This window comes from Rhinatrema bivittatum, chromosome 7 (assembly GCF_901001135.1).
Source record: "Rhinatrema bivittatum chromosome 7, aRhiBiv1.1, whole genome shotgun sequence".
Classification (NCBI taxonomy): domain Eukaryota; kingdom Metazoa; phylum Chordata; class Amphibia; order Gymnophiona; family Rhinatrematidae; genus Rhinatrema; species Rhinatrema bivittatum.
Window position 1 is genome coordinate 9,470,878 of NC_042621.1, and position 21,293 is coordinate 9,492,170.

The following is a 21,293-nucleotide window of genomic DNA, read 5'->3' on the forward strand; positions in this document are numbered from 1 at the left end:
CATATATTCAAGTGGACTAGCATGACATCCACATTACTTTAGCCAATCTTCAGAAAACAAATCAGTTCTCAGTTATACAATTCCCTTATACTTACAGCACTCCTATATGGAATATATTCCATTATGAAAAATGTTAGAGCTTACATAAGGAGGAAGAATAGCCTAGTGGTTAGAGCAGTGAACCAGGAGACCAGGGTTTGAGTCCTGCTGTCGCTCCTTATGACCTTGGGCAAGTCACTTTACCCTCCATTGCCTCAGGTACAAAACTTAGATTGTAAGCCCTCCGGGGGAGGGGATACAGCCCTCCGGGGATACAGTACCTGAATGTAAACTGGTGTGATATCTCAATTGAGATTGAATGTCGGTATATAATAATTTAAGTAGTTTTGACACTGGACACTGATAAAAACAAAACAAAGCCAGCTTTATTCCTCACTGCCATCAACACCAACTTTTTTTTTTAATTTAATTACAAAATGTATACTTTTCCAATAAAATTCATCCAAAGCAATTTATAATAACAAAAAGTAACACATGAAGCATAGGAATCTATACTCTCACACATACTCAGTCTAACATCTCATACACAGCCAGTGCGTGTGTGTGTGCGTAAAGGTAATCCAGGCATCTACAGGATTATCTGCACACCAAACACTGCTGCCCTCCACTACCACCCCGAACCTCCTGCCAGAGGACACGATCAAGGCAACTGGCATACCACGATTTAAAAGAGATTTGGATACATTCCTAGTAGAAAAGTCCATAACATATTATTAGCCAGGTAGCTACAGAAAGTTATTGCTATTCCTGGGAGTGAGTAAAAGAAATGAGATCTATTTTATGGGATCTGCCAAGTACTTGTGACCTGGATTAGCCACTATCGGAGACAGGATGCTGGGCTTCATAGACCATAGTCTAACCCAGCATGGCAATTCTTATGTTTTGCAGATGTAGCACAGGCCATGACAATTCTAATCAAATGCTCATTGTCCCCATGGCCAGCCTGCCTCCTTCAGTAGTTTTACATTTTAAACACATGAGTCTTCCCCCTTTCAGCCTCATGGATGTCTTACTCTAGAACATTATCACTAAGAAGTGCTTTGCTTCTTGTGCATTATTTATATTTCTGAGGTATGTGAATGTTTCTATCATCTCTGTTCATAAGAGTTTATTGGACAAGCTCTGTACTACTTTGGTGGGTTGTCTTGTCTGTCTATATCCTCTTGGTGATAAGCTTTTAAAATTGGCCAGAACTCCACATTAATGTTATAAATCTGTTGAGAATCTGCTAGGGAGTTAGCAATCTGATGCAAATCTGTAAGAAAAGCTGGGCGTTAGATGGGAGGAGCAATCTGAATGAATGGCTCCTAAGAAGGAGGAGTCAGCTATCTTGTAGTGTCTCAGATTCTGTATATTCCGCTATGCTGGGAGTTAGCAAACTGTTATGAATCTGAGGTAGTAGTGGTGAATCCCTGGGCCAGTGGCAGATGACCACGCCCCCGGGAGGATATCCCGAGAGGGACCACCAGCTAGGCTTGAGTATGGAGACAGACCCACATTAGTTCTTTTATTAGACAGGTTTATGAAACCACCAGAGGTGGCAGTAGTGAGCTGATATGCCCAGCAGGGCTGTAGTCCCTCAGGCACTGGAACCGCGATCCAGGATGGCTGAGCTGTTGAGAAACTGTAGAACGTGAGAACTTGAACAGAACTAGATGACAAAACTCACATAAGGTCTCACGGAAGCTCAGGAGCTGGAAAGGTTTAGGCCCTCGAGGAGCAAGTACCTGGTTCCAGCTCTGAGAGAGCGATGGTAACTCACAATTGTTTGTAGCAGTGATAGCTTCCAAGCAGTAGAGAATCCAGAGTGTCCAAGAACATGGTTCCTATCTGTAATCTGAAAGTAAAGAAAAGAGCGAGGCCCCCGAGGAGCGGGTACCTCTGGTAAATCCGAGGAGGCAGAGTAGCTTGGGAGTAAAGCCGAAGCAATCCCCTTGCTAACTCAGTTAGATAGTGAATTAGAGATCTTTAAGTATTGGAAGCGGGTGACGTCATCTCAGGGAGACGCCCCTGAGGTTCGCGCCCTTGCTGATACTTCAATCAGAGCGTGCGCCTTAGGTCATCAGGCAACATGGCAGATCTGCAACTTCGAGCCAGTCCGGGGACGCCGGAGAGAGACGGCATGGAGACGCCGCAGCAGCCAGCCATCCATCAGACCCAGAGGGAGTCGCCACAGAGGTAAAGAGGGCGTCGAGCAGTGATGGACGCAACAATTAAGCCTCACCAGTGTTTTATATAAATGCAATATCACCTTTTTTCAGCTAGTCATATACTTATGTACCCTACAATCCATTTGGCTCTTGCCACAGCTTTGTTATGCCGCTTGCATCTTTAGATCATCTGATATGATCATTTCCGGTTCCTTTTTTTCTGTTAGATGTACATCGGTACCCTGTCTGCATATACCACCAACCCTGGGTTTCTATTCCTGAAATAAATTACTATAACTTTCTACATTATATCTTAGTAGCCAACTCAACTACTCTTTCTCCACTTCATTCCAAGCGTGCATCCTCTTGTAGACCTTAGCGTTATCTGCAAAAAAGAAAAAAATCATCTTTCCTACTAGCCATCTATGAAAATAATGTTTCGGATTATAGGAAAATTGGTTCTTACCTGCTAATTTTTGTTCCTGGAATACCACAGATCAGTCCAGACAAGTGGGTTATGCGTTTCTACCAGCAGATGGAGGCAGAGAACTAAAAACTTTTCAGGCACTGGTACTTAATCAAGAGTGCCACTTGCAGTCCCTTAGTATTGACCTATACCCAAGCCAAGACAGAGCTATATCACAAATTAAATAACTTCCCCTTCTAGGGCTGGAACCCCCTGAACTGGAGACTGCACATTCAACAGGACACAGAAAACAAACTCCTTTTTCGGTCTCCAAAGGTTCCAACTATATACAAATTTAAGTTCTGCAGTAAAATATATAAATCCAACTCACAGTCTTTTGAAATCATGGGGTGGATCTCTGGACCGATCTGGGGTATTCCAGGAACAAAAATTAGCAGGTAAGAACCAATTTTCCTTTTCATACCCCATATCAGTCCAGACAAGTGGGATGTACCCAAGCTCCCCTACCCTGGGCGGGAACACAAAAGACCCGCTCGGAGAACACTCTCACCGAAACGTGCCTCCTCTAGCACCTGCACATCCAACTTGTAATGCCCAGTGAAAGTGTGAAGAGAAGACCATGTGGTCGCTTTACAGATCTCCTGTGGTGACACCAACTGACACTCCACCCAAGAAGTCGCTTGCGCTCTAGTTGAATCCGCTCGACCCCCACAGAGATAGGCCAAAAAAATAGTCTCCTTTAACCAATGAGCAATAGTGGCCTTCCAAAAACGTGAAGCTCCTTTGCAAGCTTCCCCTCCCCAGAACAATTCAGAAAGGCCAGAAGCTGCACCTTCTAGTTGAGGTGAAAGGAAGAAACAGCCTTTGGCATCCTCCGAAATCTGCAGGAATGGCTCCCTCCAGGACAAAGTCTGAAGATCTGAAATCCTTCTGGCCAAACAAATCGCTACCAGAAAAATCGTTTTCAAAGTGAGATCCTTCAATGATGCCCTTTGCAATGGTTCAAATGGCAAACTAAAAGAGCTCACAGCACCAAATTAAGGTTCCACGAAGGACACACACATCGCACTGGGGGTCTCAAGTGCTTAGCTCCCTTAAGAAATCATACGATGCCCTGTTACTTTCCTTGAAGGTATCCCAAGGCTGCCACCTATACTCAAAGTGAATTATAGGCGAGACCCTTAGTCAAGCCCTGCTGCAAAAAGGCCAAAATGTATGGGATATCCACCTGCAACGGATCCAGGTCCTCTTGAAAACATCAGGCCTCAAACACTGTCCACTCCCTGACATAAGCCAGCGAGGTGAAGAGAACCTGCAAAAAGGGTTTATCAGACCCTCTAAATCCCCGGCTGGCGTGGGGTTTTTCTTCGTGGGTAAAAAGGATGGCTCCCTTTGTCCTTGTATTGATTACAGAGGCCTTAACGAGATCACCATCAAGAATCGTTATCCTCTGCCACTAATATCAGAGCTATTCGACAGACTTCAGGGGGCTAAAATCTTCTCCAAATTGGACCTCAAAGGGGCCTACAACTTGTTCCGAATCCATCAATGGGATGAGTGGAAAACAGCCTTTAACACCTGTGATGGACACTTCGAATACCTAGCCAGAGACGAATGGGCCTCCGATGGTGGGGCATAAGAGTCTCCCGAGGCTATGCGAAGGTCCTGGATCTTCTGAGCCCATTGCCGTGGGCTCTGGGCGACATGTGGCCACGGTGCTCGCATGTGGCCTATTCATGGTGCGGGCCCAAACATCGATAACATCGAAAATAACCATCTGTGATGGACATGATCTTCCCGCATTTGCAAGGTTTGAACCCTGATGGTCTCGGGTCTAACTTTTTGGACATTTTTTAAGAAGTAGATGAAATTAGTCTGAGGAGACGAAGCTCCGCGTGCGGAACAATCAGACTGAGGAAATACTGTTTTCTGTGGGGGAAGGCACATGCAGCCACACAGAGCAAAGCCTGAACTCTACTTAGAAGCTCCGCCTCCTGGGCGCTGATAGACACTTCCCATGACAGCATGGCTAATTCAGCCCTACTATCAACGGGAAAGATTGGGCATCCAAATGGCAATTGAAATTTAATGTGGATATGTGCAAGGTGATGCATACACGATATTATATTAGAAGCTACCACCCAGGAAAGAGATCTAGCTATCATAGTAGATAATACATTGAAATCGTTGCTACAGTGTGCTGCGGCAGTCAAAAAAGCAAACAGAATGTAGGAATTATTAGGAAGGGAATGGTGAATAAAATGGAAAATGTCATAATGCCTCTGTATCGCTCCACAGTGAGACCACACTTTGAATACTGTTACAATTCTGGTCGCCACATCTCAAAAAAGATATAGTTGCGATGGAGAAGGTACAGAGAAGGGCGACCAATATGATAAAGGGGATGGAACAGCTCACCTATGAGGAAAGACTGAAACGGTTAGGGCTGTTCAGTTTGGAGAAGAGACAGCTGAGTGTGGATAGAGGTGTTTAAAATCATGAGGTCTAGAACGGGTAATGTGAACAGGTTAGTTACTCTTTCGGATAATAGGAGGACTAGAGGGCACTCCAGGAAGTTAGCAAGTAGCACATTTAAGACTAATTCAACTCTGGAATTTGTTGCCAGGGGATGTGGTTAGTGCAGTTAGTGTAGCTGGGTTTAAAAAAGGTTTGGATAAGTTCTTGGAGAAGTCAGTTACCTATTAATCACGTTGACTTAGAAAATAGCCACTGCTATTACTGGCATCAGGATGGGATATACTTAGTTTTTGGGTACTTGCCAAGTTCTTATAGCCTGGATTGGGCAGTGTTGGAAACAGGATGCTGGGCTTGATAGACCCTTGGTCTGACCCAGTATGGCATGTTCTTATGTTCTTAATTTACCTTCAGCATTATATTTTTTCACCTGCTTGGTTGTCTTCATTTAGTCATTACATTGTCTTCTTTCCCCCCCCCCCCAATTACTTTTTTACTACTTTTACTATTACTTATATCTTTCTTATTTCTCATTTTATTATTGTTACTCTGCAACTTTCTCTTAAAGTTTGAGCCTATATATATATATGTCCTTCCTCTTCCTTTATTAAAAATGTTTGTGATTGCTTGTATTATTTGTTAGTCACCTGCTCAATACTGATTGAACCACGCTCTTTGTCCATAGCGGTGAACACCTGCCTGGCCCACTGATGCAGCCCTAATGCGAAACACGGCCGTGTCGGGGTTTCTTTTGAATTAAAAGAGTGTTTTGTATTAATTGTTCTTGTGGTTTTGTTATATACAAAAAAAGTAATAACATTTTTGGAGATGCATTGATCCGTGATTTTTACCTAGCCCAACATTCTTTATACTGGATCGTGAAATATTTACAGTATCTGAACGTAATCTGCTTTGAAGTGAGAAAAAGCAGAATATAAAATTAAAACTATGGTAAACCGCGAGATGACCTTTTCCCTTCACTCTCCCGTAAACCTCTGCTGGTCACTTTATCTCCCCCGACCAAAGAAAACAGGTGCCTGCCAGCAACTAACTAATTCAGCTTTTGTTCTCTCAGCTTCCTACAGAAACGAGAAATAATCTCGCTGCTCGACCGCCCCTGCCCCCTCCTCCCGCTCCGTATGTACCCAGAGCGCGGCTCACGCTTTGCAGTCTCAATAATAGGGCTTTGCTCTCCTCGACGTTCAGTTTCCCCGCCACGGCGGTCGTCTTGTCACGTGATGCACACGTCCCTGACGTCACGTCCGGAGCCGACGGAAGACGTTCTGCAATGTGCAAATCAGCGTTGCCAACCTCGCTTATTTATCGCGAGATTGGGCTTCTTTTTTGTAGTCATTCGCGGTTTTGTTTTTTTTTTCCGATTCGCGGGTTGCTTTTAATTGGGCTATTTTTTTTCTGCCAGTCGCTGTTTTTTTGGGCTTGTTGGGCGGGACTTGTGCTCTGAATCATTTTACAGTGATTGGCTGCTGCTGCTGCTGCTGCTGCGATGAAGCCTGTCCATAGCAGGCGCACCCTATCCCTATATGGCAGCAGTAAGCCAATCAGAGCAGGAGCTGCAAGCCTTGTTGATGCACACGTCAGGAGCACATTTTGTGGGCGGACCCAGCCAGCACAGCAGCGCACGTGGGCGGAACGGGAAGACCAGCAGAACGGCACTGGAGCGCAACAGCAAAGGAATCCAGAGTGTGCAGCTACAGCCAGGTATCAGGAGGGAAGGAGTTAGTATGTTGGGAGAGGGTAATGAGAGTGTGGGGGGCCAGAGATGTGCTTGGAGGGGGCTGGGGAATGAGTGTGTGGGGGGCCAGAGATGTGCTCGGAGGGGTTAGGGAGGGGGGAATGAGTGTGGGGGCCAGAGATGTGCTCGGAGGGGGTAGGGAGGGGGGAATGAGTGTGGGGGCCAGAGATGTGCTCGGAGGGGGGTAGGGAGGGGGGAATGAGTGTGGGGGCCAGAGATGTGCTCGGAGGGGTTAGGGAGGGGGGAATGACTGTGGGGGCCAGAGATGTGCTCGGAGGGGGTAGGGAGGGGGGAATGAGTGTGGGGGCCAGAGATGTGCTCGGAGGGGGTAGGGAGGGGGGAATGAGTGTGGGGGCCAGAGATGTGCTCGGAGGGGGTAGGGAGGGGGGAATGAGTGTGGGGGCCAGAGATGTGCTCGGAGGGGGGAATGAGTGTGGGGGCCAGAGATGTGCTTGGAGGGGGCTGGGGAATGAGTGTGTGCGGGGCCAGAAATGTGCTAGGAGGGGTTAGGGAGGGGGGAATCAGTGTGTGCGGGGCCAGAAATGTGCTCGGAGGGGTTAGGGAGGGGGGAATGAGTGTGTGCGGGGCCATAGATGTGCTCGGAGGGGTTACGGAGGGGGGGAATGAGAGTGTGGGGGCCAGAGATGTGCTAGGAGGAGGGAATCAGCGTGTGGGGGGCCAGAGAGGTGCTCGGAGGGGTTAGAGAGGTGGGAATGAGTGTGGGGGCCAGAGATGTGCTGGGAGGGGTTAGGGAGGTGGGAATGTGTGTGCGGGGCCAGAGATGTGCTGGGAGGGGTTAGGGAGGTGGGAATGTGTGTGCGGGGCCAGAGATGTGCTGGGAGGGGTTAGGGAGGGGGGAATGTGTGTGCGGGGCCAGAGATGTGCTGGGAGGGGTTAGGGAGGTGGGAATGTGTGTGCGGGGCCAGAGATGTGCTGGGAGGGGTTAGGGAGGTGGGAATGTGTGTGCGGGGCCAGAGATGTGCTCGGAGGGGTTACAGAGGGGGGGAATGAGTGTGGGGGCCAGAGATGTGCTAGGAGGGGGGAATCAGTGTGTGGGGGGCCATAGATGTGCTCGGAGGGGTTAGGGAGGGGGGAGAGTGTGGGGGCCAGAGATTTGCTTGTAGGGGGGTGGGGAGAGGGGTATGAGTATGTGAGGGCATTAACTGCTATAAAAAAATAAAATGTTTCAATCTCATGTGTTTTGGGCTTTTTTTGGGCTTTTTTTTTTTGGAAAAAAGTGCTTGTTCTTTCATGAAAACCTGGCAACACTGTGCAATGCAGTCTTCCCCCCTCGCACTGAGTTGGGGAGAGGGGTAACAGAGGTCTATGGGTCTCTGTTATGCCCCCGGCGGCGGACGGCAGGTGAGGCTGGTGAAATGGGGGCGGCTGCCGGCCTCATTAATGAGAGTAGTCGAGCCGGGTTCACGAGCCTCGGCTTGTATTGGGGGGAGAGAATCCCTCGCAAGCCTTCGTCGCTGCTCCACGATTTCGCGGGCTGTACTTGAAACTTGGAGATTCTAGGTCTTAGTCTCGATAAAATTCGTGTCGAAACGTTGTGTAACGTAATTAGGTTATCGTGTAATCTTCAAGCACATTTTCACGTAATTTGATACTAATTTTACAGAGGGCATTCTTTCAGTTATACACCCCATCTTTTTATTTGAAAAAACCATGTAAAGTGAAAAAAGGTATACGTTCAAATTCTATTTCCTCAAGCAAAAATGAATCTTTCCTCCAGTAGCTCCTTCACGGGTCCTCTCCCTTCTACCTCCTTTTCCATGGCCTCTTCCTGGGTTCTCGCCATACCCATACCTTTCCTGGTCTTCCCTCTCCTTTCCTTCTCCCACTACATAGTCCCTTCCTGGGGCCTCTTCCTCCATCCTTTCCTTGGTCCTCCCTGCACATGGTCCCTTTCCCAGGCACCCCCGTGGCCCTTTCTGGGTGTCCTTCCTCCTAGCTGACCCTTCCATTGTCCTCTTCTTCCTGCTTCCCATGCTCTGGTTCCTTCCCGGTTTCTGTTTTTAAGCACAATAGATGACAACAGATAGGGATTAGTTGGCAATGTTGCCAACTTTTTACTTGAAGAAAATCACTAGATCTATTGCGAAAAGTCTCTAAACTGTGTAGAAAGTAGATAAAAGCACAGTATGAACACTGAGCATGGAAATACAGGATTTAAAAATGATTGAAGGTTCTAGAAAAAAAAATAAGATAAATCAAAACTATTTAAAAAAAAAAAAATGAACACTAATAAAATATAGTAAAGCCAGATAAAAATAAATATGTGAAAGTTACTTCTGTTTAGCCTCTTTGAGCTGCAAATCATGACCCCTTGGTTAGAACTTTCTTTCCACTGAAGAAAACCTATTTCTTGTATATAAATTATTTTGATGTAGGACTATAATTCCTTATGCACCCTACCACTGCCTTTTGCACTCTTTTCCTACTTTGGCTATGATAAGCTTGCAGTCTTTCCAGATTGGTGCATATCAGTTCCTCATGCACCATCAAGTACTGCTTCTTGGACTTTTTTTTATCTCAAATGCAAAACTCATTTAATTTGCACCATACTTTAGTTATAGGGTCTTATTTATTTCAGTACTTATGTATCACGCTAAACACATTTTTATAAAATAACATGTACGTGAGTACAATCTATTTAGGAGCGTATATCTCTACTTCGTAATAAACAAGGAGAAAAATCAAAGGGAGGATAATGCCATAACCATGACTAATACTTACAGAAGGTGCTGGTATATGGCATTTATTCCAAAGAAAGATAGGTCTGATTCACTGATGATTCCCCCTATGTTCAGTTTTGTTCAATATTTTTTATAGGTGATATAATGCAGAAGGGTAGGGAAAACCTTGTATTTTTGCGGGTGATATAAATATCTGCAATAGAGTGGACACTCTACATGAAGTACGGAAAAAACAAGGTATGATCTAAGAAAGCTCAAGGAATGGATGTACATTGCCTTATGAACAAACACACATTTGATATTTTCTGTTTCATGTGCAAAAAAGAGGTGTTCTGGGGTGGGCTACTTTATAAGAGATTTATACAAGTACATTTGGCAATTTGTGAAACCTTTACATCTGCTCATTATCACGCACAATTGATATCAGTCTGTTGTGCTTCTAGGAGGTCTGAGTGAACAGCTGGGGGGGGGGAGTTCAGGGTGAGAACATAAGAGGGCATTAACTGGAGAAAGACTGGGTGAACTAGGAAAGGTAAACTGATTTTGTAAGGTCAGGCAGGTCCCGTATCTGCCTGGCCACTGTAGTATGGTGCCAGGCTCCTACCTGGCACGCCGGGGGTTAAAATTTGGCAGGGGAGGTGCGGCGGCCCGTATCCGGGCTCGTGCTGCGAGACAAAGCAGGGGAGGGGGAGTTGGAGGTTTATTTTTAAACCTCTTGCTTTCCTGGGAATCTATTGGTTCCCTCCCAGCAGGGGCGGATGGGAGTGGGAAGGTCCTGGTGTCCGGCAGGCATTCAAATTTTTCCTGCCGTGGCGTCTGGTCGCTGTGAGGGTCCTGCTCCTGTTTCTTCCATTTTTGGGCCAGCTCCGTCGGTATAATGTCGGAGGAAGCGGCGATGCCGGGGGATGAAGCTTTCACGATGGCTCCGGGTGAGCATCGCGCTGACGCAGGGATTGGGTTCGCTTGGCCGTGCCGCGGGCTGTGGTGGCCAGCTCGGGGGAGCAGACCACGAAGCATCCAGAGGGTCCGGGTTGCAAAGGGCGGGCTTCGCACTCCAGAACTTGCAGCGTTAAGGCCGCTGCGCGACGGGGAAAGTCGGGGAAGTCAGCTTCTGCACTGGGCTCGGCCACGCTGCCTGACTGCTGCCCTTCTCCCTCCCACTCCCGCCGTGGATGAGAGTTCCTGCATTCCCATTCCTCAGGAGGCTTCTCTGTCTGCCTCAGCTGCTGTGCCGGCTTCAGCGGCAGGGCTCGGAGCTGTCCGGTCCTGAAGTTGTAAGGAGGGCTGTACATAAGAACATAAGAAAATGCCATACTTGGTCAGACCAAGGGTCCATCAAGCCCAGCATCCTGTTTCCAACAGTGGCCAATCCAGGCCATAAGAACCTGGCAAGTACCCAAAAACTAAGTCTATTCCATGTTACCATTGCTACAAGGCAATGTTTCTCTGCATTTTCAAAGGGGGTTGGAACCGGAGGGCTTTGCTGAACACAACGAGCCGGGAGGGGGGGGGGGGGCAATAGGGAGAGGGCACAGGGTCATTGTGGACTCGGGGGATCGGGCAGGTTTCGGCAGGCCTCCTTAGTGGGCCCTTTCGGGGCATTGGAGGGACGGGGAGGTTTCGACAGGCCTCCTTAGTGGGCCCTATCTAGGCTCTGAGACGGGAAGTGACTGGCCGGGCCCGGTTGGTCCTCCTGAATATGTTTAGGGTTCCGGTGACAACTGGGGTCCTTTGATTACGTCGTGGGGTGAGGGCCCTACCCCGGCCTGGTACAGGGGCCCGAAGGGGAGGTTCGGCGGGAGGCAGGCTCCTTCCATGCCCAGTTGGGGGGGGGGGGGGGGGCACATCTGGCTCTTGGAGAGGGGCTCAGGTGCCGCCGTCTTACGACATGGGTACGCGTCGGCCCTACTGCTCTGGGGGTCCGCCTGGCAGTCCAACAGCTTCAGCATCTTCCGGGTCATCGGTTGCTGCTGCTCCTTCTTTTCCACAGGTTTATCCCATCGGCGAGTCAGATGATAGTCCTGGTTCTTCGCGGCAAGCGGGCTGGCTTGCTGATCCGGTCGCAGCTGCGGCGTTCACATCCGGCTTCCGGGGCCGGCCTCCAGCGAGATGGATCCCACCAACAGGCTCCGAGCCATGAACCCCGATGAGGCAGGAACTGCCAGCGGCTCCAAGATATCAACCCCCTGTGTGATGGGTAATGATGGCAGTGCCCGAGGATTGAATATCGCCGGGATATGTGCGGACAGTAGACAACCTGGTGAGTATGAGGTTGAAGAGGGGGCAGATCAGTTGCAGACTGGGGTTCCTGTTCCATCAGGGCCAGAGGTCCCTGGTTCGACCGAACCGGTGGTTGTATCACAGGGAGAGGTTGCGGAGCCTCAGTCTCTGGGTTCCTCGGTCCCTAAGAAACGCGAGAAATCGCGGCGCAAGAAAAAAATGCTCTTGGTCCAGCTCCTCGGACTCTTCTTCCTCCTCATCTTCCTCTTCGTCTACCTCGTCTGGTCCTTTTCTGGTAGGTGCGGGCAAGAAAAGCCGGGTAGGGGAGCAGGGTCAGTCAAGGGGGGCACCTGCTTTAGTTAGTCTCTCTGTGGGAGGATGTGCCCAAGTCGCTGTGCAGGAAAATCAGGCAGCACAGGTACATTGATATTTTCCAGCTATGGGAGGATCGTAGGGGTAAGCGTAGGGAGAAGAGGAAAAAGAGGAGTGTGGATAGATTTCAGGGTACACAACGGAGGGTGGCTCGCAACGTGCTCAACTGGACCCACTCATTCCTCCGTTTGGCTAGTGTTGTGGGCCATCATGACCTGACGCAGTATGGTCCCATGCTGGTGTATGCAGTTGCTATTCTGGCAGCCAGCCGGGTGTACGAGGGCTGGTCATGGCTCAATTATGATGAGCACTTTAAAGACCAGATAGAGGAGAACAAATTTATGGTTTGGGGCAGCAGGGATGTCGCGTTGTGGTTGACCCGGATGTGTGCCAAAGTAGGATTGTTGGGTGGAGGAGAAGATAGCAGAATGCCTGGGGCACTGGGTGGGCGGCCATTTCGGACAGGACTGCTCCGGCGGGTGGCAGTCGAGTCGGGGCCATTTTTCCAGATGCATGTTGGAAGTTCAACCGGTCGACATGTAACTTCCCCGACTGCAAGTTCAAGCATGCTTGCTCCAATTGTGTGTTGGGACACCCCGCCACCAAGTGTCCTAAACGATCCAATGTCGGGAGTGGCAACGGGTCTGTGGCTAAAGGCCCCCAGAAGTGAGGTATTGCGGTTGGCTCCTACCCCTGTCTGTCTAGTAGCTATGACAGTATGGCTGGGTAGGTATCCCAAGGGTGGAGGCTGTGTTACTTTTGTTTCAGGGTTTTGCGTATGGTTTCCATGTCCCCTTCGAGGGGCCGATCGGGGTGGGGGGAGTGTCAGAATTGTCCGTCGGTTCCCCTAGCTGGCCCATGTGGTAGCCTCTAAAGTGCAACTGGAGATCGACGTGGGCAGGATTGTCTGAGGCGGGTAAGTTTCGTTTGATCCACAATCTGTCGTTCCCTGAGGGTAACTCGGTCAACAATTACATTCCCAGGGAGCTGTGCACGGTGAGATACGCTGCTTTTCAGTCGGCGGTGTCGATAGTTTGGCGCTGTGGCGTGGGGGCCCTGATGGCGAAGGTGGATATAGAGTCTGCCTTCCGATTGCTGCCGATTCATCCTGAGTCGTCCCCGCTGCTGGGCTTCCGGTTCCAGGAATCTTTCTACTGTGACAAATGCCTGCCTATGGGGTGCTTCATCGCCTGTGCCTATTTTGAAACATTTAGTTCCTTTGTGCATTGGGTGGTGGCAGAGCGGGCCGGAGTGGCTAACATTGTGCATTACTTGGATGATTTCCTTTTTGTGGGGGACTCATCTTCGTCGACTTGTTCACATCTGTTGAGTTGTTTCCGGGGCACTGCGGCCAAATTTGGCATCCCGTTAGCAGAGAACAAGACGGAAGGTTCTTGTACTCGCATTGTCTTCTTGGGCATCGAGTTGGACTCTGTCTGGATGATCTCTCGCTTGCCAATGGATAAAGTGGAAGCAATGAGGGATTTGGTGTCCAGAGCGTTGCGGGCCAGGAAGATGACACTGCGTCAGATACGTTTCCTGTCGGATTTCAATGGTTCATTATTGTGGCAAGATGATTCAGTGTCTAATCACTTTTTAGAACTATTTACAGATGCAGCTGGGTCCGTCTGTTTCTGCGCCTATTTTCAGGGTGCCTGGTGTGCAGCATCTTGGCCGGAGGATTGGAAAGAGATGGGGGTTACCAAGAACATTATGTTCCTTGAATTGTTCCCCATTGTGGTAGCGGTGTTCCTATGGGGATTGCAGTTTCAAGACAGGAGAGTAGTGTTTTGGTGTGACAACAAGAGGGTGGTGGATGTCATTAACAAGCGGTCTGTGAAGTGTATATTGGTCTCCGATCTGCTGCGTAAGTTCGTGCTGCGCTGTATGGGATTAAATATCACTGTATGCGCTAGGCATGTTCCTGGTGTTTCTAATGCCATTTCTGATTCTCTTTCTCATTGCAAGTGGTCCTTGTTTCGGGAGCTCGTACTGGAAGCGGATCAACAGGGATCATCAGTGCCACATTTCCTTTGGAGTTTCGATTCCCGGAAGCATGGAAGCTGCTGCGGGCATCCCTAGCTCCATCCACCTGGAGCAGTTATGTGGCATCTGCAAACAAGGTGGTGTCCTTCCTGGCAGGTCTGGGTTGGCAGGGGGGGTCCTGTATCGGACGAGCACATGGTACAGTTTATTGAACGTGCCAGGGAGAGCAGGGCTTCCAGGGCATCAGTGGGTAGGCGGTTGTCCAGATTCTCCTTCTTTATGAGGGCTCACGGCTGGGGCTTTCCTGTAGGGAGATTCCTGGTTCGTCTGTTGATGCTGGGATGGGCCCCGAGGGTCAGTAGTGGTTCCAGATAAACGGCTCCTGATTTACTCATGAGATTTTGGGTAGACTGTGGGAGACACTGCTCAGTATTTGTAATGGCAAATATGAGTGTTGTCTGTTTCGGCTCGTGTTTGTGTTTAGCCTTTTTTGACGCTTTTCGCATCAGCGAGTTGGTAGCACGAGCTTCCCAGGAGTCCGAGGCTTCCAGCCTATTACTTAGGAACGTGAGCATACGGGAGGATTCGGTGACCTTGGTTATTCACAGGTTCAAAACTGATCAAGCGGGTAAGGGGGTCGATGGTGGTGCTTCATCCGGTTCCGGGATTGCAGACCTGTCCTATGGCGAACGCACTGGCTTTTGAGAGAATTCGACCAGAGGGAGGGGTTCATTTGCTGGTGCACCGCGACCTGCGGCCTCTGACAAAGTTTCAGTGCGAGGCGGTTCTGCGGACGTGTTTGACTGCTCTGGGGTTGGATACCTCACAGTTCGGGACTCATTCCTTTTGGATTGGGGCAGCAGCGTCCGCAGCGAACACAGGCTTGTCGGGGGGGGGGGGGGGGTGATTCAGAGGATTTGTAGGTGGAAGTCGGATGCTTTCACTGGATATGTGCGGCCTGGTAATAATTAAGTCGTCCCAGATATTAATTCCTTTCTCTTTGCAGGTGCAGTACAACTGGGGATGGTGGTGTGGATTGTGGGACAGCGCCCGTATGGGCCACATTTTGGACTTGGAGGGATGGGGGGGGGGGTGAACCTTTGCTGGCTGGGGCGACGGGGAATGCACTGGACGGAGCTGCCTTGTCTGCAAGAGGAGCTCAGCCGTCTCAACCCGCCGAATATCTTAATCATTCACCTGGGTGGGAACGACTGGGGCAAAATGTCGGGTCGCAGGTTCATTGGCATGGTGCGCAAGGTCCTGGCAATGGTCTCCTGTTATTTGCTGGTCTGACATTATTCCAAGGCCTGCTTTGCTCGTGAATAAGGTTTGGCGCCGTTGTCGGGCCAAGGCAAACCAGCAGATTGGCTCCTGGTTGGCAGGTATGGGGGGTTTTCATATCCGCCTCAACTGGGTTTGGGGCCTGGAGGCGGGGTTCTTTAGGGGGACGGGGTCCATTTATCCTTTGTGGGTTTGGATTTGTTTTTGTACGCGCTGCAGGAGGCCTTGGCATATATACTGAGTGGGGATCCTGGCCGCACCTTTGGGGGTCACAGGTAATTTACCTGCGCCTGTGGCAGGTAGCCCAAGCCGATTGGGGATTATGCAGTGGTTAAAGGTTTCTGACAGGTGTCAGGTCAGTGGTTCCTAACTGAACAACTGGGTGCAGTTGTTGATGGTGCGACTCCTTGCTTGGGCGGTGGCGGAGGTCAAAGTGGTCAGCCCCTTTCTGGGCGGTGGCAGGAGTCATGGGGGAGTGTTCATGATGTGACTGCATATAGGCTGGGATAGCCTCAGATTGCCCATCTTGCTGGTTCGTGGCGGATGGGCGGGAGGGGTAATTGGTTGTTATGGTGAACTGGCTTGGGCACCAGGATGTTGTAATAAAAGCTGTGGTCTTGTTGATCCCAATCTGTGTTAAGTGTATTTATTGGTTGTAAACGGATGGGCTTGGGCAGAAGCATCTGTCCTGGCTACCCATATTACAGTTAATCATGCATGTTTTAAAAGATTGACTTCTTGTAAATCAATGTTGTATGTGAACATTTTATACTTGATGTGTAAAAATATATGCATGCTTATAAAATAGGTAGAAAAAGTATGCGCTTTCCATGCATTGCAGATATTTGTGCTTAACGAATGCGCGTATGTTGGGGAGGGGGGGGGTTAGACATGCATATTTTATAATCCTTGTATATCTGACACACACAGGTTACAAAATACTATATTTGATTTCCAAATGGCCATATACATGCATTTATGGGGCTGCACATAGTTGTCCTCCCTGTGTATTGCAAAATAATTCAGAAGTACATATTTCAAGAAGTAATGCCTACACGTTTTCCAGTGAACAGAGTCGGCTGTTAAATATTTGGTTTTGAACAGCTTTCTGCTGCCCCTCAAGTAAGAATGACAAATGAAACCGCACACAGTGATATCCAGCTGAATTCAGAAGGTGCTTTTATCCTTTTTGACATCGCAGTTAAACTGAAGCAGCTGAAACCAGTGTCTTGCCGATATTAGGTGCTGTTGCAGAGAAAGAGGAGCAGCTTACAGAATGCTAAAAAATACTGATTTAAAAGTAAATTTCTAAATGAATACAGAGTAATTACTGTTTGCTGAGTATAGATTTTAAGCATCAGATCTGCCAACCATCCTGAATTGGATGCTGGGTTCAATGGACCTTGGTCTGACCTAGCATGTTATTTCTTATGTTAAGCATTGTAGAGTGCAGCTGCATTTTACCTCAGTTTAATATCAGAGTGCTTTGTGCCTTGCAAAAGGAGGCGATTTGGTGAAGTAACCCAGGGGAATGCCACCAGTACTGGCTCTTTAAAATTAATACTTTTTTTTTTTTTTTACTGCTTTTAAGCTGTTCCCTATCCAAAGAATTAGGGGAGAAAATGTCCCTGATAGTCTCTGAGTATCAATTTCTGTTTCAGGATTACACTTCCTGGAAGTACACTTACCCTCTTAGACCTACAGATGACCACTGTAACATTGCAATTGCTTATGAAATGAGGGAACTGAAAAGTATTTGTAACAGTTTGTATATTTTTTTTTCTTTAAAGGTAAACTGTCTTACGTCATTCTGAAAGAAAAGATGGTGCATGAAAAATTGGCCAAGGAAATTGTCCTTGTTACAGGAGGCAGTGGTTATTTTGGTCTTCGGTTAGTGCTCTTATTTAACATGTTTTGGGGCCTATGTAGCTAAGAAATTTTCCCGTAGACACAAAATGGGAAAACAGGACTGGAAATATCCTTGGACACCAGGTCCTCCCGGTACCTAAAATTTGGTACTTGCATCTGGTCCCAGCACTGCCAGGAGTGAGAGAAGCCAAGCCCGGGCAGAACAGCAGCTGCTTCGAGTGGGAGATGAGCCGAGCCTGGACAGAACAGCATGGGCAGGGAAGGGACTGGACCAGAGAAGCTGCTGACAGAGACCAGAACAGAGAGGAGGCGGGGGGGAAGAGTTGGACTTAGGCTGGAAAGTAGCTACCATGGATGGGCAGGAGAGGGTTCCCCTGCTTCTGGCCACCAAAAAGAACAGGCTGTTGGGATAGAAGGGGAAGGAAGAGATGGTAGGCAATGAAAGTGAAAACAAAATACACAAGAGAGAAAAAAGGGTTTGTATATTGTTTTATCATATTTATTGTAATTAGTTTATTTTAATTTATTGTTCTGATTCAGGAAAGGTGTATTAATAAAAGGACAAAATTAAGAAAAAAAAAAAGCAAGAGAGGCTTTTCTTTTTGCCCTGGTTTCTACAAATTTGGACTGGCACCTGAGTTTTCCAAAGATTTTTCCACCCATGCAGGAAAAGCCCTGGAGTACATCAGCCCCTTTGTTAGTGATATGCAGTTATAAGCAGCTGGTGACAGAAGTTTCTGTGTGAAATATAGTTGGAATTTGCACGTAAAGCTATTTACTCCTGAGAGAGAGACATTTTCACGTCAAAATTGTTTGTGTTTCAGTTTAGGTTGTGCCCTGCACAAAAAGGGGATCAGTGTAATTCTGTTTGATGTACGGAAACCTGCCCAAGACGTGCCAGAGGGAATGACGTTCATAGCCGGGGATGTTCGCTGCTTCTCTGACATGGAAAAAGCCTTGAACGGTGTCAGCTGTGTATTCCATAGTGCATCCTATGGAATGTCTGGCAGGGAGCAGCTGAACAGAAGTCTAATTGAGGAAATTAACATAAAAGGAACAGAAAATGTCATTCAAGCTTGCCAAAAACGAGGCGTGCCAAGGCTGGTTTACACAAGCACCTACAATGTAGTGTTCGGAGGACAAATTATAAAGAATGGGGATGAATCACTGCCTTATCTGCCTCTTCATCTCCACCCGGACCACTACTCGCGGACCAAATCCTTAGCAGAGATGAAAGTGCTTAATGCAGACGGTAGTGTATTGGAGAACACAAAAGGTGTATTAAATACTTGTGCTTTGAGGCCAGCAGGTATCTATGGTCCTGGAGAGCAAAGACACCTCCCAAGAATAGTTAGCTACATTGAAAGTGGGTTATTCAAATTTGTATATGGGGATCCCGACAGCTTAGTTGAATTTGTGCATGTGGATAACCTTGTTTCCGCTCATATCCTGGCTTCTGAGGCTCTTAAACCGGACCGAAGGCATGTGGCTGCTGGCCAGTCATATTTTATTTCAGATGGCAGGCCAGTAAACAACTTTGAATTTTTCCGCCCTTTGGTTGAAAATCTAGGGTACAAGTTCCCTACAGTGCGCCTTCCTCTACCTTTGGTTTATGTCTTTGCATTCCTAACAGAACAGATTCACTTTCTTGTGGGTCGCTTTTATAATTTTCAGCCTTTTCTCACACGCACTGAGGTTTACAAAACTGGAGTCACACATTATTTTAGCATGGAAAAGGCTAAAAAGGAGTTGGGATATGAAGCTCAGCAGTTTAGTCTCAATGAAGTTATTGAATGGTTTAAATCTCAAGGACATGGGAGAAAGCCTGGGGGTAATGACTTCCAATATTTTGCTTGGGATATAATATTCATCTTGCTGCTGGTTGTGGTGCTACTCTCATGGTTTCCAGCAGTCGTCACTTAGTCTATTGAAAGCCCAAATTGCTTTTTCTACATCCTTTTTTAAAGATAGAATCATTGGTTTTAGCAATAACGTGTACAGATTGTCATCTCCATGAAAGATACTTTTCTGTTATGAATTGACGTATTATATTTTTCCCCATGCATAAAGTATGGGAGAAAGTTTTTAGTATATGCGACTCAAAATGTCTGGTCATTGCTGTTTTTAATGGCCCCTATTGCACTGGACCTTAATTTGTCTTCTGAATTCCATCGATTTTCCTCAATACCAAAAGATTCTTCATCCCAAATGTAGCAAGAATAGTAATTGATAAGAATAGTATCCACTGTCAGATAATGAATATCACTGCCTAAGCAGTTGAGATGACAAAATCCTCAATCATACTGACGAACTCCAGCTTGAGTAGCAGTTTTCTGAGTAAGGAAGAGTCAGCTGCTGCCTCCCCTACCCACAAGTTCTTGCCGACTGCTGCTGGCACCATTCATTCCCTGCTGCACAGCACTAGAATTTTGATGTAAGCCTGAGCCGCTGATAACACCTCAGCTTCTTTTTGGCTAAGATCAAGCATAACGTCTGAGGCCCATCCTCGGCTAATGCTGTTCTTGGCTTTTGATTGAAATAAAGAGCCTGTTCAAGATGGTGGGATGGGAGGGGCCCTGCCACTGAACCCCGTTTGGGGTAAGATTGCATTTTGGCCATAACCAAAGCATGAGGATTAAACCCGTTAAAAGGAAAAGCTTGCAGGAGAAAAGGGCACATGGTGACATCACTGACCACCACACTTGTGATGGCATAGAAAGGATACCGACTTTTGATGACTGCATGGATCCAAAACATGGTTTAGCTAAACCTCCTTGAAGTCTGAACTTGTGCATTTCTCTCTTAACAACAAAATATTTATTTATTTTATTTATTTTTAATTTTTATATACCGAAGTTCTAGTAGGGACTACAAATCACTCCGGTTTACATAAAACGAAGAACTGCTCAACAGATAGTGGAGCTTTACATGGAACCGTATCTTTGCAACTCTGAGAGTTGCTGTTATAGAAGCAGAAAGTAACACTATTAAGCATTTTTTTTTATCAAGTACTATGTTTAAAGAATGTAGCAGTTGTCGGCAGTTAAGGACCTCATGGACCACCCTATTGCCTCTATGTGAAGTGTCACTGCAGACCCTACTTGATTACTTTGAGGCAGGGGAATGCATATCAAGTCCTTGTCCTTGTTAAAATGTTTATTTCTCCTTGACTGTTGCGTTTGGCGGCTCGCAGCCTCCTGTGAGCTGCCGCACTCACCTCGGCATTTCCTGACGCAAGGGAAGCCCGGCCGCAGAGCGGGAGCGCCGAACACAGCCCTCCTCCTACTTGCACGGTTGCCGCTGCAATCTCTCTAGCCCTGATACACTGCTCCCCTGGGTGCTCGCACTCCCGATCCTGCCCTTTGATGGCGCCCATTGATGACCTCACCACCCCAGGACCATTTAAGGCAGACTCCAGTCTTTGCCTTGGCAATAGGTCAGTTCCTTTTGGAGTAGCAGATTGCCTGCATTCCTGGTTCCTGAACCCTGATCTTCACTTCCTGGCTCCTTCTGCTGCACATTGTTCCTGAGTTCTTGTCTTCCTGGTCCTTCTCTCCTTCATCTGGTTCCACGTCCCCTCTTCGTTTGTGGTTGTTCTCATTTCCCCTTTGGATTGATCTTCTAGCTTGACTCTGAACTGGCCTCTGACCTTGCTTCTCACCGCCTGCCTTGACCACTGCTTGGACTCCGACCTTGACTTCACTCCCTGCCTTCGACCATGGCCTGTGTACCTACATTGCTTAAATGTCTCTTGACTCCTGGCCATTCCTCCGCTGACCCCTTAGCGTGTTGGCCGCAGTGCTCACGACTGCCTGGACTTCCACCACCACAGAGGCCCCCAGCTAAGACCAGCTGGCCCCGGCACCTGAGGGCTCAACCTAAGGGGAACTTGGGCTGGTATTGATGAAGCTCCAGCTTGGGCCTCTGCTTCCACCAGCTCCGACTGCCGACGACGGGGACCTGTGGGGCTCCTCCCTGCAGGTAGCACCAGCTCCCCC

At 48.0% G+C, this 21,293-nt stretch overlaps 1 protein-coding gene across 7 annotated transcripts; it reads left to right on the plus strand.

Annotated features, from left to right (window-relative positions):
* Positions 1 to 6,699: 6,699 nt before the first annotated feature.
* SDR42E1 (short chain dehydrogenase/reductase family 42E, member 1) lies at positions 6,700 to 20,106 on the plus strand. 7 transcript variants are annotated; one of them, XM_029608122.1, is made up of 4 exons: positions 6,700 to 6,831; positions 11,558 to 11,827; positions 17,217 to 17,316; positions 18,120 to 20,106. In XM_029608122.1, the coding sequence occupies exons 2-4, from the start codon at positions 11,677 to 11,679 to the stop codon at positions 19,216 to 19,218; spliced, it is 1,350 nt and encodes a 449-aa protein (XP_029463982.1). In that variant the 5' UTR covers positions 6,700 to 6,831; positions 11,558 to 11,676; the 3' UTR covers positions 19,219 to 20,106. The 7 variants fall into 7 exon arrangements, with proteins under 7 accessions (XP_029463982.1, XP_029463986.1, XP_029463987.1 ...); XM_029608124.1 differs by lacking the exon at positions 6,700 to 6,831 and adding an exon at positions 14,128 to 14,282 and having other exon boundaries at positions 11,693 to 11,827; XM_029608126.1 differs by lacking the exon at positions 11,558 to 11,827 and having other exon boundaries at positions 6,707 to 6,831.
* Positions 20,107 to 21,293: the final 1,187 nt, after the last annotated feature.